Source organism: Trichechus manatus, unplaced genomic scaffold (genome assembly GCF_000243295.1).
Source record: "Trichechus manatus latirostris isolate Lorelei unplaced genomic scaffold, TriManLat1.0 scaffold00138, whole genome shotgun sequence".
NCBI classification, from domain to species: domain Eukaryota; kingdom Metazoa; phylum Chordata; class Mammalia; order Sirenia; family Trichechidae; genus Trichechus; species Trichechus manatus.
In genome coordinates, this window is record NW_004444074.1 from 1,431,308 (window position 1) to 1,443,726 (window position 12,419).

At 55.1% G+C, this 12,419-nt stretch overlaps 1 protein-coding gene across 1 annotated transcript in view; it reads right to left on the reverse strand.

The window, feature by feature from the left end:
* FOXN1 (forkhead box N1) overlaps positions 1 to 12,419 on the reverse strand; it is a 14,581-nt gene continuing 2,162 nt past the window's right edge. Inside the window, exons 3-8 of the mRNA XM_004385376.2 lie at positions 11,075 to 11,185; positions 9,172 to 9,302; positions 7,820 to 7,916; positions 3,731 to 3,938; positions 3,014 to 3,505; positions 1 to 1,337 (exon numbers count right to left, since the gene is read on the reverse strand). Of these exons, the coding sequence (XP_004385433.1) occupies positions 1,018 to 1,337; positions 3,014 to 3,505; positions 3,731 to 3,938; positions 7,820 to 7,916; positions 9,172 to 9,302; positions 11,075 to 11,185 (1,359 nt within the window). The 3' untranslated portion in view covers positions 1 to 1,017. The remainder of the gene's footprint in view (positions 1,338 to 3,013; positions 3,506 to 3,730; positions 3,939 to 7,819; positions 7,917 to 9,171; positions 9,303 to 11,074; positions 11,186 to 12,419) is intronic.

Sequence of the window (12,419 nt, forward strand, 5' to 3'; positions counted from 1 at the left end):
GCGGGGGGGAGGACATGGGTGCTCCCCTGCCAGCCCGTCCCAGGCAGGCATCCCTTCCCTGAACAAATGCCGTCTGCCTAAGACAGCTGGAAGTAATTAGTAAGCTGGGACTAAACTACGTGAATGTCTTTATAGAGAAGGAGTGAGACTGTGGTGACCTGGAAGGGGCCCTTCTGGCATCCAGGACTGGGAGGAGAGGACACGTTCAAGTTTCTAAGGGCAAGGGCTTTTCCAAACACTTTGTGTCGGAATTGGGCTCAGTTTGGTCCCGGAGTGAACGTTGCCCTCTTCCATGTGTCACCCAGAGGAGGCCAGACGGAGCACATGTTGAAGATGGGTAGAGCCTGGACGGAGTGGGTGCTGCTAAGTGCTAGCGTCTCAGGTCCTCATCCCCCATGGCGTGCCCGCAGACAACTTTGGGAGAGGCTTTGTCTCCCCCTCCTTCCTGGGCTGTTGGGATGAAGATGGGGGAATAAATACAGGAGACTTCTGGGAAAGAACATGCCTGGCGGGGGTGGGACAGCTGCAGAGAATGCTGATATCAGAATGGGGTTCTGGGGTGGTCTTTGACCTTGCATGCGGGCTCTGTGTTTTTGGTAACAAAAGCCCTCAGCTCTCAGCTGCCCCAGAAATGAAGTCAGGCTCTCTGTGATGTAGGGTTGATTCCCCTGGGTGTAAGGTGTGTGGATGGGTGTGCGTCTGCATAATTCTGTGTGTGCACGTGGGCTCAAGTGTGGATGTTGGTGAGCTAGGAGAAGTGTTTTCTTCTTGCCCCAGAACTTACTCTTCAGGGGCTCTGAGTGAGGAGCTGGCCCACTAGGTGGCAGAAATGTGTGAGGGGCAGCATCCTGGGGTGGTGTCCTCTTCACCCCTTGCTGCCAGCTAAAAAAGAAGTTGGCTTAGTGGCATGAGGGACAGGTAGTGTTTTCCTTCCTTGACCTTTCACGTGAGCCCAATGTGGGCGACCAGCCAGGACTTCTGGGCCAGGCAAAGGCTGGAGCTGATGCCAGGCACAGCTCATGCCAGAGCCATGGGCTTGGAGCTGGGGCTGAGGTACACAGAAGGGCCAGCAGGGGCCGTGGGGGGCGTGGGCTCCAGCTCCATGAAGGCCGAGTAGAGGGTGGTGAGGTGCAGGTCACCCAGTGCCTCGGAATCCCCGCTGCCTGGTGGTGCCAGCTCACCCTCCCCACTGCCTGTCTCTGCCAGGCAGGGCCCAGAGGGGAAGCAGTGGGGTGGTGGAGGGGGTGGCGGCATGGAAGATGATGTCGGGGACGAGGTCACCAGTACCAGGGGGTCCAGGGCCAAGCTGTCATCCTTCAGCTGTTCCCACAGATTTCCTGGTTGGAGGAGCAGGGAAAGAGAGAAACAGCTGTCACCGGGAAGCACTAAAGGAGCGCTGTATGCATCCCTCCACCCCCAGTGGCTCTCACGTGCTGCAGAGAGCAGGACTGGGGTCATATTGACTGGGGCACAGACCCTGGCACTAGCTGTGTGACCTCACGTAATTGCTGAAGCTCTCTGAACCTCAGATTCCTCCTTCTCTGTAGCACGGTCTGAAAGCCATAGACTCAGATGACCTCTGTAGCTCTCCTTTTTTTGGAGGGGAGGGTCAAGGGTTTGAGAGCTGCTTATTGGAAGGGTTGATGCAAATGCTGTACACTCCAGGGTTAGCCTGGGGAAGGAGCCCTGGGAACCCTTCATCCTGACTCCTGCCCAGGCTTCCAAGCAAGGTGGATCTGCAGCCCAGAGCAAGTATCTTCCCACAATACATTGCTGGACCCGATGAGGTGGTTGGGCATGGTTGCCTGGGCTTCCTCCACTGCAGGGCCCAGGGGACGGGAGCAGAGATGGGAGCACACCTGACTCTGGGGAGCAAACAGTGCAGCCACCTGATTCCCCTCTCTGTGCTGTGCAACCTGCATGCAGGCCAGGGTCTGGGGCTCCTGCCCAGGGTATCAGGGCTGCAGGGCCTGGAAGAAGGAAGACTGACTAAACCCTGGCTTGAACTCCAGCTGCCTGTGTTCCAATCCTACCTCTCCCCCATTCTAACTACATGATCTTGAGTAAGTTATTTAACCCCTCTGTGCTTCTGCTGTCTGTGAAATGGGTTTAAGAATCCCTCCTATCTTATTGGTCCAGATGAGAGCACATGTAAAGGGACTAGCATGGTGCCTGATATTTAGTACGGGCTCAAATAAATGTTATTCTCTCCCACACGTCTATAGCTTCTTCTGGAGCTACTTGAGCCCTGCCCTCCTCTCTGGACTGGGGAAAGGCAAGGGTCCAGCTGCATTTTTCTAACAATAGCTTCCCAAGACCTGGGCTATCTTCTCATCGGATTAGGAACCCTTGGAAGGTAGGCTGCCTTCACCTGCTTGTGGATATTCGCCACTCCAGGGCACACAGAGGGTCTGAGGTCTGGATTGGCCCTCCAGCCTCCTATACACCAGGGCCTGGGGGTGCACTGGAGTTTAGATGGGAATAGGTGGGCTTGGCCCTATGCAGAGATGGAGCAGACAGGATGGAATATAATGGATAAAACCTCTCCCTGGACTCCTACCCCCAAATCTCTCCCAGACCTGCCTAGCTCTGAGGCCTTACGTTCCTCCAGGGAGAGGGTCTCTCTCCTACTTTTAGATTAAGAGATGGACTCTGGGAAAATACAAACGCTTCTAGTAATGTCAGACTATCAGTCACTCACAACCAAGTATGAAATAGAACACTTCAGACCCTTTCCAGCCTATCCAGAGTTGAGAGTGGTTTGGTGATGGGGATAGTTAGAACATGTTCATGGACACCAATGGAGGGAAATGGCAAGGACATTCTTCTTTGTCCCGTGCTCTGGACAACAGGGAACTTGACACACCCTGCCAGCTCAGGCCTTCCCTGCTTCAGTTGACCAGAAACCCGGCAGCTAGCAGGCTGCAGCCTGAAGACCAGGAGAGGATGGGCCACATGGCCAAATGCACCTCTCCAGTGCTGTCCCGCCTCGTCTTTCCCATCCCCAGCTCACCGTGAAAGTCAAAGTCGGTGAGAGAGGGGTTGATGGCATCCAGGTCAGTGCCAAGGTCTCCGTCTGGCAGCAGGGTGTCGTGCACCGTCCTGGCGGGGGAAGGCTCAGCCAGCAGCTTGGCACTATGGCTGGGTGGGGTGTGGGCAGGCAGGGGCGAGTCCTGGGGGGTGCCCGGCTGGGCCCGCAGCTCAAGGTGCCCATCTGGCTGTGGGAATAAAGGCTGCGGGGGTCCCAGAGGGGCCAGGCCTGGTGACAGGTGCAAATATGTCTGCCCGTAGCAGGAGGGTGCGTGCCCCCTGAATAGGTCCTGCAGGGGGTTCTTGCCAGGAATGGGGCCTGCTGCTGGGTGCAGTGGGTGTAGCGGCTGGGAGAGCCCAGCTGGGGGTGCCAGGGGCCGGATGGGGCCCGAGCCTGCCAGCCCAGGGGGTGGGCAACCCAGCAGCGGGGAGCCCAGCTTCTCCCTCTTGTCACCAATGAGGCTGTCCAGCTCTTCTGAAAAGGCCCAAGAGAGAAGGAATACCATGAGCCTGATGGCTGAGTGCTCCCCCAATGCCAGAGCCTTGAGACCTCCCTTTCTCCCACAATCTCCCCCACCCCTAGCCTTGGGACCCGCTCAGTGGCTGGAGTCTGCCCTTTCCTCATGCATCAATTCTCCCTGCTCAGCTTTTCTCCGCAACGCTCCTCTCAGCCCTCCCTGTGCACGGCTGGTCCTCCCACCTGGCTTGGCCATGCTTTTGCGCACAGCAATGGGGTCTTTCCTCTTCCACTTCTGCAGCTCCTCCTGCATCTTGTCGATCTTGGCCGGGTTGAGGGCCCACAGGCAGCCCTTGCGAGAGGAACTTCCCGATTTGTTCTCCACTTTCTCGAAGCATTTGTTCAGGGATAGGTTGTGGCGAACAGAATTCTTCCAGCCATCAGGAGCTGTCTGCCGGAGCAGAGCATGCAAGAATTCAGGCCGGGGTCAGGTGGCCCAGCTCTGGGCCTGGGCTCCAGAAAACTACTTTGCCCTCTGGGCACAGAACTGCCACCCACTCTGGGGCTGGCCTCTCTCCTCAAGCCCACGCTTGGCACATTTTAGTGGTGGGAAAAGATCAGGAAACTTCGCCACAAATTTTCACCTAAAATTTGCCTTCATCTTACCATCATCCCTGGCCTGCCTGACCGTTCAGAGGATTGTTGAGGCTATTCATAAAGACAGGGCTGGCAGGGGCTACAGAGACCTCCTGGCCCATCCCCCATCTGAAGTTGGGCCCCTCCCCACTGGGTCTTTAGTCCTGTGCTTGGACTCCTCTATGGACAGGGAACTCACTGCTCTGAGTTCTCCTGTGCCAGTTGTGGAGAGGGGATCAGGGGAGACTATGGAACGCTCCTCTCCCGGGTCTGCCTCATCTCCTTTGGGGGTAAACTTGGGAGAAAAGAAAGATGGGTGAGGTTGGTGAGTGGGTGTGTGCACATGTGACTATGTAATTGCCCATGCGTGTGTGTCTGTGTGTATGAGTATTATGAACTGAATTGTGTACCCCCAAAATATATGCTGCAAATTCTAACTTCATGCCTGTGGATGCAATACCATTTGGGAATAGGGTTTTCTTTGCTATATCAATGAGGCTGGTGTGTTTTAAGCCAAACACTTTTGAGATATAAAAGGGACGGATTAGGCACAGAAGCAAGGAATCACAACTGGGGAAAAACTGATGCCACGTAGAGATCACCGAGGAACCAAGGAAGAGAAGCTGAAAGAGACAAGATTTTCCCTCAGAGCGGATAGAAAGAATTCCCCTAGAATTCCACTCTGACTTCAGACTTCTAGACTCCTAAACTGAAAAAATATACTTCTGTTTGCTAAATCCACCCACTTGTGGTATTTCTGTTTGGAGCACTAGCAAACTAAGACACTGGGTTTTCGTTTATGAGAAAGACAGAGAGACACTGTGCATATTCCCCAAATGTGTCTCCCTGGTGTGATCTGTCTCCCGGGTCTGGGTCTATGACTTCCTCGGAGTGTGGGGACGTGTGTGTCCCTGAGGATGAGTGTGTGGGGAAAAAGTCTCTCTGGGGATGTGTGAGTACCAATGAGCATATGAGTGTGTGGGTGGGAGTGTTTGCTTGAGTGTGCTCCGGGGGGCGTGCCCTGATGGGGAGGCCAGCCCTCAGGCTGGGGGTGCTTGTGCCAACAGAATAAACACCCATTAGGAGTCATGCCACCAGTGCAGTAATTGTGCCCAGGGAGGGCTGTAAAAACCATTAGGCTGACTCAGTGGGTGAGAGGCGGTGGCGGGGGTGCCAGTGGACGCCCCTTCTGCCCACCACCTCTGCCTTTCTTCCAGGCTCTGTGGCAGCCCTGATCCCAGCAGGGGCTGACTGTGGCAGAAGACCCCCTTGACCAGTCTCTCAACCCTTATCTCCTTATCTCTCTCCCTTCCAGCCTGAAATTGCTGCTTAATGAGGGGTGGCCACTCCCTCCTATCAGCTCACTTGCCCCAGGGAGCAGCCGATCTGAATCACGCCCAGCAGAACCAGGCACAGATGCCAGCGTCACTGCAAGTTGCTGGCAGGAGCTGCTGAAGCCTTTCTGGGGGGGCAGCTGGCCCAGCACAGCGGGCTGGTTGAGATGACTCCCAAGGCTTCCTGGGTCATAAGGGAGGATTCTCAAGCCACCAGACCAGCCAGCTGGGGCTTCATCTTCAACTCCCACGACAGTCCCCACAAGGAGTCAAGGATGTCTCGCCCCATGGGCAGAGTTAATGAGCACTGGGCCCTTTTATGGCCCCATAAATCTGTGACTTTGGGATGCCAAGGCAGCCCCCACCCCAGCCACTTCCTGTTTGGAGGAGGGATGGTCAGCACTAGCAATTATGTCCAGTGGCTGGACACTTCTTCAGTCCCACATTCCTGATTCATGGGGCTATAAGTCACCCACCTTGGCTGCCTTGGGCATGAGTGATGCCCATCTCAGGGTCCACTCTGTCCTTGCCCAGAAAAATGACCTTCAAATGGGGAGTGGGGGGATGGGGGGAGCAGGGGCTGTTTGAACTAATTCCTTCAGTGAGTCAGAACTATCGAAGTTGGAAGGAATCTTATGTGCCCCTCAACTGGTCCAACCCAACCATTTTACAGATTGGGAAACTGAGGTCCAGAGAAGAAAGCCTAGCCCTAGATCACACAAAAAGGCAGCGACAGAACCCAGACTCCAGCTCTGTCTCCTAGTTAAAGGCTCTGCCCAGCTCACTCCACAGGGCCTGCCTCGCCATCTGGTCCCTGTCCCATCTTCACAGATGCTTTCTCTCTGAAGTCAAATGCAAACCTGGGAGTGAGAGAGTGACGCAACAGGCTAAGAACAACAACTGGAACAAAAAAAAAGCTGTTAGACTTCTTCACTCTTCAGTCCCATAAAACAGGGATTACACAGCTCCCAGGAAAAATAATTAAGCCCGGAAGATGAGATGCAGGGAGGGGCTGGGGGCCAGGCTGGGAGTTGGCAAGGAGGGGAGGCTGAGAGGGGTGGGGCAGGGCCCTCACTTCCCTCTCTGGCCCGGCCCCTTGAAGCCCTAGAGGGCCCTACAAAAGCCTCGGGTGTCAGGCTCATTCTGCCCCCTGGCCTGATGGGGTATTGGGGGCAGTCCTGCAGACGGGCTCTGACGCTTCTCAAATATCAGAGACAACTCTCCCTCCCTCCTCCCCTCCCTTCCAGAACCGATGGTGAATCACCATACTTCTTCCATTCCGGCCAGACCACCCTGGCCATATTGCCCCCTCACCAGTGGACGGCAGCTCAGCAAGACCAAACTTGTTTGAATCTTAGCCTCAAATTATCCCCAGGCAGGACAATTGGGTGGATGTAGGGGTGGGACTCACCCACTGGCAGGAAGAGCTGAGTTCTGGATTACTCTGGCCTCAGCTTCCGCCTTCTGGCTGGGTAGCAGACGAGCTTGTACTTCCTCAAGAAGGTACTCCTCACACACAAGCTCTGATCTACTCCCATCTCCAGGAGAAGGGGTCTGTGCTGGAGGGGGTGCAGTGTGTGTAAGGGGCAGGGAGGGAGGAGATGTGGGTGATTTGTGAAGCTAAACGTCTCGACCCAGCAGTTGATCTCACCTGCTGTGTGACCTTGGGCAGATGGATTACCCTCTCTGATGTGTTTGCCCATCTGGGAAGAAGCAGCCTGTCCTGCTTCTATGGAACTAATTGGGCAGATTCCCCAGAAATCCCCTCTGGGGATGACAGGAACTGGATCCTGCCCATGAGGGGGTCAGGTGAGCGAGCCAGTTCCTTTTGGCACTCAAAGACTGTGAAGCCTACACCGCGCTTTCTGGCAGAACTGCGGCTGAGCCTGCCACCCACAGAGGCAGATCCTAATCTCACCCTGGAAGGCAATGGGCTCTGTGGCCCCAGCATCCCATGTCACCTTGGCTGGCCAGCTCCCACCCAATTCCTCCAGCCCTGCAGTATCCTGGGGACAGGAGTAGGGACAGCCTCTCATTTCTTCCCAAACTCTCTCTCCATCCTTGAGGTACGTAGATATTCCCTGAAGCCTATTGGGACTGACACTGCCTGGAGAAGGCCTGACTCCAGCCTACGGCATAACCCTGGGCGAGTGGCTTGAGCTCTCTCCTCCCCACAAGGAGCCTCTTCTTCAGGAAGTCGGTCTTTCTGAGGAGGACAAGACGAAACCCGTGGGAAGGCAAATCCCCTCTAGCTTTCCTTCTAACTCTTCTCCCACCTCAGGGCTGCATCCTCTGGCTCCAGAGAGGCCTGTCTTACCCAGGACTTGGGGGACCTGGTGGTGGGCGGCGGTTGTGGACTCACCTTGAAGTAAGGAAAGTGTTCCGTCATAAAATTGTAGATCTCGCTGACTGGAAGGCTCCCGGTTTTACTATTCTTAAGGGCCATGAAGATGAGGATGCTGAAGGCAGAGAAAGCCTCTGAGATTCTGAACCTCTGGCCAAGTTCTGAGCCCACCCACAGCCCCCATGGCTGGCGTAACAGGAGAGGAATAACGTACTGCAGGATTAATAGGTGAGAGGCTGTTTGAAGTCGAAGGGAGAGGAGATGAGCAAGTATGCTTGAAAGCCACTGAAGTCAGGGATAGAGATATATAAGGGTCTTGTGGAATCCGAGAGACCTGGGTTGCAATCCTGGCTTAGCCACTCACCAGCTGTGTGACTTTGGGTGAGAGCCTTAACCTCTCTGAGCCTGTTCCCTCAGTTTTGAAGTGAAGAAAGTAATAGCTATCTCAGAATTGCAAAGATTAAGGGCGATGCCTAGCGCATAGAAGGCACTCATTTCATGGAAGCTAGCATTACCCCAATCAGTCCTCAGTCAACTGCACAAGTGCGGGATAGTAAGGGAGGGAACTCAGGTTTCTTGAGCCCCTACAATGTGCCAGGCACAGTGCCTATGTTCTCTCACTTAATCCTTCCCACAGCCCTGAACTGCTGTCCCTTTATGTACAGATGAATAAACAGAGCCTTAGATTAAGTAAGTTGCCTAAGGTTTCACAGCTAGTAAATTCCAGAGCCCGGACTTGAACCCAGTTCTCCTGGACTCCAAGGCCTGCATATGTGCCTTTTTGCACATCGTGCTGTCTCCCATGAACACTTTCTCTGTGCTCCTGGTGGATGTTTATGTTCTTTTTCCTTCCCCTGAGCTCATACTGGCTGATGACCTGACCCCACATAGGGTTGCGCATCATTGTTGGGTGGATGAATGAAAGGACAGATGGAAGCGTCTCCCAGATGGGCTGGGTACTGCTCACCTGGCCTTCAAGACCACAGCCACAAAGCAGTCCCATCAGATCTGCCTCAAGGTGTATAACTGAGTCTTCCTCCTTCATTTACTTCCTGTAGAGCTTTGGGAGTTTGGCTTCTTTTTGTATTTGGGTAGGAGAGGAAGGGGACACACCCCCTCCTAAACTCTCAGGGCTCACCCCAGGGCACTAGCATTGACATGGCTCCTCAGGGTTAAATGAAAGGTCAGAGGTAATCTAGTCTATCTCCCTGCCCTGTGCAAGAATCTTCTCTCCAGCATCCTCAGGAAGCCTGCTGGGTGTCTCATCCACCCGCTGCTAGTACCATTTTACCCTGAGGGTTCCATGCCTCAGTTTCCCCAGGGGCTCCCCCACCCCTCCCTTTCCACCCCGAGAGTGCAGGGAAAGGTACCTGTAGGAGTAGATGGGTTTTGGGAAGAGAGGCTGGTGCCCATCAGTGCTGGCCTGGGGTGCGATTCGCTGGTATGGGTAGTGCGAGGAGCCCAGGTAGGGTACAGTGTAGCTGCCACCACCTGGTGAGTACTGTAGAGGTCAAAGAGCAGAGTGGTTTCCAAGGCGACTCCTCCTCCCCTCTCCCTATTCATTTACTTCCAGAGAGGGAGCTGAGACTAGATTCTGCTCTCCCTGGTCATGGACTCCACCTCCCCTCCACCAATAGCAGAGCCAAGGGTGTGCATGTCTGAGGACCTGTGAGGGGGACCCACAAGAGATCCTGAATTCAGAATCTCAGAAGACTCAAAGTTCCCTTCCTCCAGCTCCTTCCTCTCAGGCCCTTCATGTACTTTGGTGGCCTTGGTGATGGGACAAGAGCCTGGCTGGGCTAGAGAGTCTGAGGGGAAACTCATGGCCCCTGCGCCTTTCCAGGCAGGTGCCCCAGGTCTCCCTTATATATCACAGAGCGGCTGGGCTGGAAGTGGAATGTCCAACCTGGGCGTTTGTTGGACACTGCCGCTTTTTATGAGTTTCAGTGGCTCTTTGAAAGGGCCGGTCATGGTGGTGGGCAGGTGGGGGTAGGAGGTGGTTTTACGGCAAAGGGAGTGGCTGTGGTGCCAGGGATGGTGTTTTATGGGAGAGGGGGTAGGAGACTCTGACTCCCCCAGCTGCTCCAGGCTGAAGGGCTCTTTCCAGGTCACCCGAGAGGCACTTAGTGCCTAAGTCACCCTCTCTCCTGGTCCATAAAGCCCTGGGTACGGCCATCTTGTTTGGGGAGGGGGTGCAGAATGCAGAGGGCATCAAAGCAGAGCACGGACATGGTGAGGCCATTTAAGGTCTGGTGGCCCCTTAGCCCTGCTGTGGCTCTGTCTCTGGAGGTGAGCTGACCCTCTATCCCGGGTCAGACCCTAAGCCTCAGGATAGCTTCAGCCATTCCTCTCCAGACAGTGTAGGTGTGCCCTCACGTGTTCCCTCTAATTCCCTTCATCTATTTCTTTCCCCCACAACGTAGGCAGCCTGCCTCCTCCCCCTCCGCCTTCCTGTCTCCCTGGCTTTGCCAAGATCAGGGTCAATGCCAAACAGCTGGGAGTAGAACCTGTTCCACAGGCAGGGCCTGTCTCAGTGCCAGGCTGCAGGTGGATGGAGCCGGGTGCTGGGCAACCACTTGCCCCGTCTTGCCCGGTGACTCCTGGGAGCTGACTGGCTGTTCTGGGTCTCTTTTCTTTCTCTTTTTTAAAACCTCCATCCTATGCCAGTGTGGGCCAATTACTTGGCATTCTGTACATCTGGGAGGAGCTGAGACTAGACAGTGGGATGGGGAAGGGGAAAAGGGCAGAAGCTGATAGAGACTTAGAGCATTCCTGGTGGGAGGAACCCCTAACCCCACACCTGGTGCCTACTCTCTATAGGCTAAAGGAAAATTTGGGACCAAGGTCACATAGCAAGATGGTAGTGGTACTAGATGGGAGCCCATTGTTCTCTGCCTGGCTTGGCATCATGGGTCGTACAACATACTCCTTTTCTCTCTGCCCTGTCTGTGGTGACTCTCCTCCTCCCTCTCTTTTTGGTTTACATCTTGGTCTCTGCCCGAATCTCAGCTTGGCTCTCTTGTCTGATACCTCTCAGGCCCGTCCACTCCGAGAGAAGGGCAATTGTTTCCCTCCTGATTAACCACCGCTCTCTTACCCCCCACCCCCGCCCCATGCCATACACCAAGTGGCCCGGCATGAGGTTCAGGTCCCTGCTGTCCTTACCTGCCATCCAATGCATGCACACTCACATACACACTCACACACTGGAGAGCCCTCAGGATAAAATATCCTGAGACCCCAGGGAAGCCTGCCCACCTGCCCCAGACCCACCTGGTGGAAGGGGGGCTGGGAGGGGCAGTACACATGCTGCAAGGGGGGCTGGTAGCAGTACATCCCAGGGCCACTCTCCAGAGCTGAGGGCTTGACCTTGACCTCCGACCCCTGCTGGAAGAGAAAGCAAATGACCAGATTGGGCTTTATTTTTCTCCCCTCTTTCCTGTGTCCTGAACATTTGTTTTGCACAAAAGCAGCCTCTACACTTCCTCCATGAAGCTTATTCCTGGAGAAAGAACACAGAGGGGCAGATATTTTTCTAAGGGCACACAGCAAGTTAGTGGTGGAGCTGGGGCTGGAACTGACAGTGCCCCTACCCCCCACCTCACTCTAGGTGAATGGCTGAGGCTATCTATAGAAGCTGGGGAGATTTGTCAATGGTCACCCGGAGGCTGGGGTAAGGTTGGAGATCTCCTAGACTGGCACAAGGGTCTAGTGCCTGACCTCAGCTCTCCAAGCCCAGCTCAGGGCCTGCTTCACAGCCCCAAGCCTCTCAGAGAAGGCTTGTAAGACACCCAGAACAGGCCACAGCTCCTGAATTCCCACTGAGGAGCCGTGGAGTGGGTGGGGATGGAGGAGGAGGATGAACCATGGGAAGTGGCCAGACAGGTTGGTCCAGTGGTGGCCCCCCAGGCCCCTGTTACTTCCTCTGCAAAGCCCAGGGCAGCTCCAGCAGGCTCTCTGGATAGGGCCAGTGAGCCTTCTCCACTCTATCTCCTGGCCATCCCCAACTCAGAGCTTTCACTCCCTCCTGCAGGGAGTCTACCCAGTTGCAGGTCTGTGTGACCCTTACCACACTCTCTTGGCCTAGGCACAGGCAGCCTGCAGCTATGCTAATGGTGGTGGCAAGACCCTGGCTTCCCATGGGACTGTGAGTCCCCCAGGACCTAGGACAGAGCCTTGTCTTGAGTAGGGCCAGGATGGACAAGCAGCTGGGCCCTGGTTGGTGAACCAGGCCTGGAGGAGGAGGACTACTCTGCCTGGGGTTTCCAGAGGCTTTGGGCACCAGCACCTGGGCCCAGAGGGTTAAATCAGTGGGACTTCTTTCTGCCCTGGCGTGGTTGATGCAGAGATTGTCGTAATCAGATAATCTCAGGCCTGGAAGGGCCAAGAGCACTTGTGTCCAAACCTCTCATTTGATAGATGATGGGGCTGAGCTCAAACAGTGGAAGTGATGTACCCAACATCACCCAGCCAGTCAACCAGCCTGGTGTGGGTCTCTGGGCCTGAGCTCTTCTCCACTGTGAAGGATAAGGGCCTAAGCTCAAATCTCAGCCTCACCTCTTACAGGCTGGGGACACCTTGGCCAAGTTACCTGGCCTCTGTGAGACTCAGTTTCCTC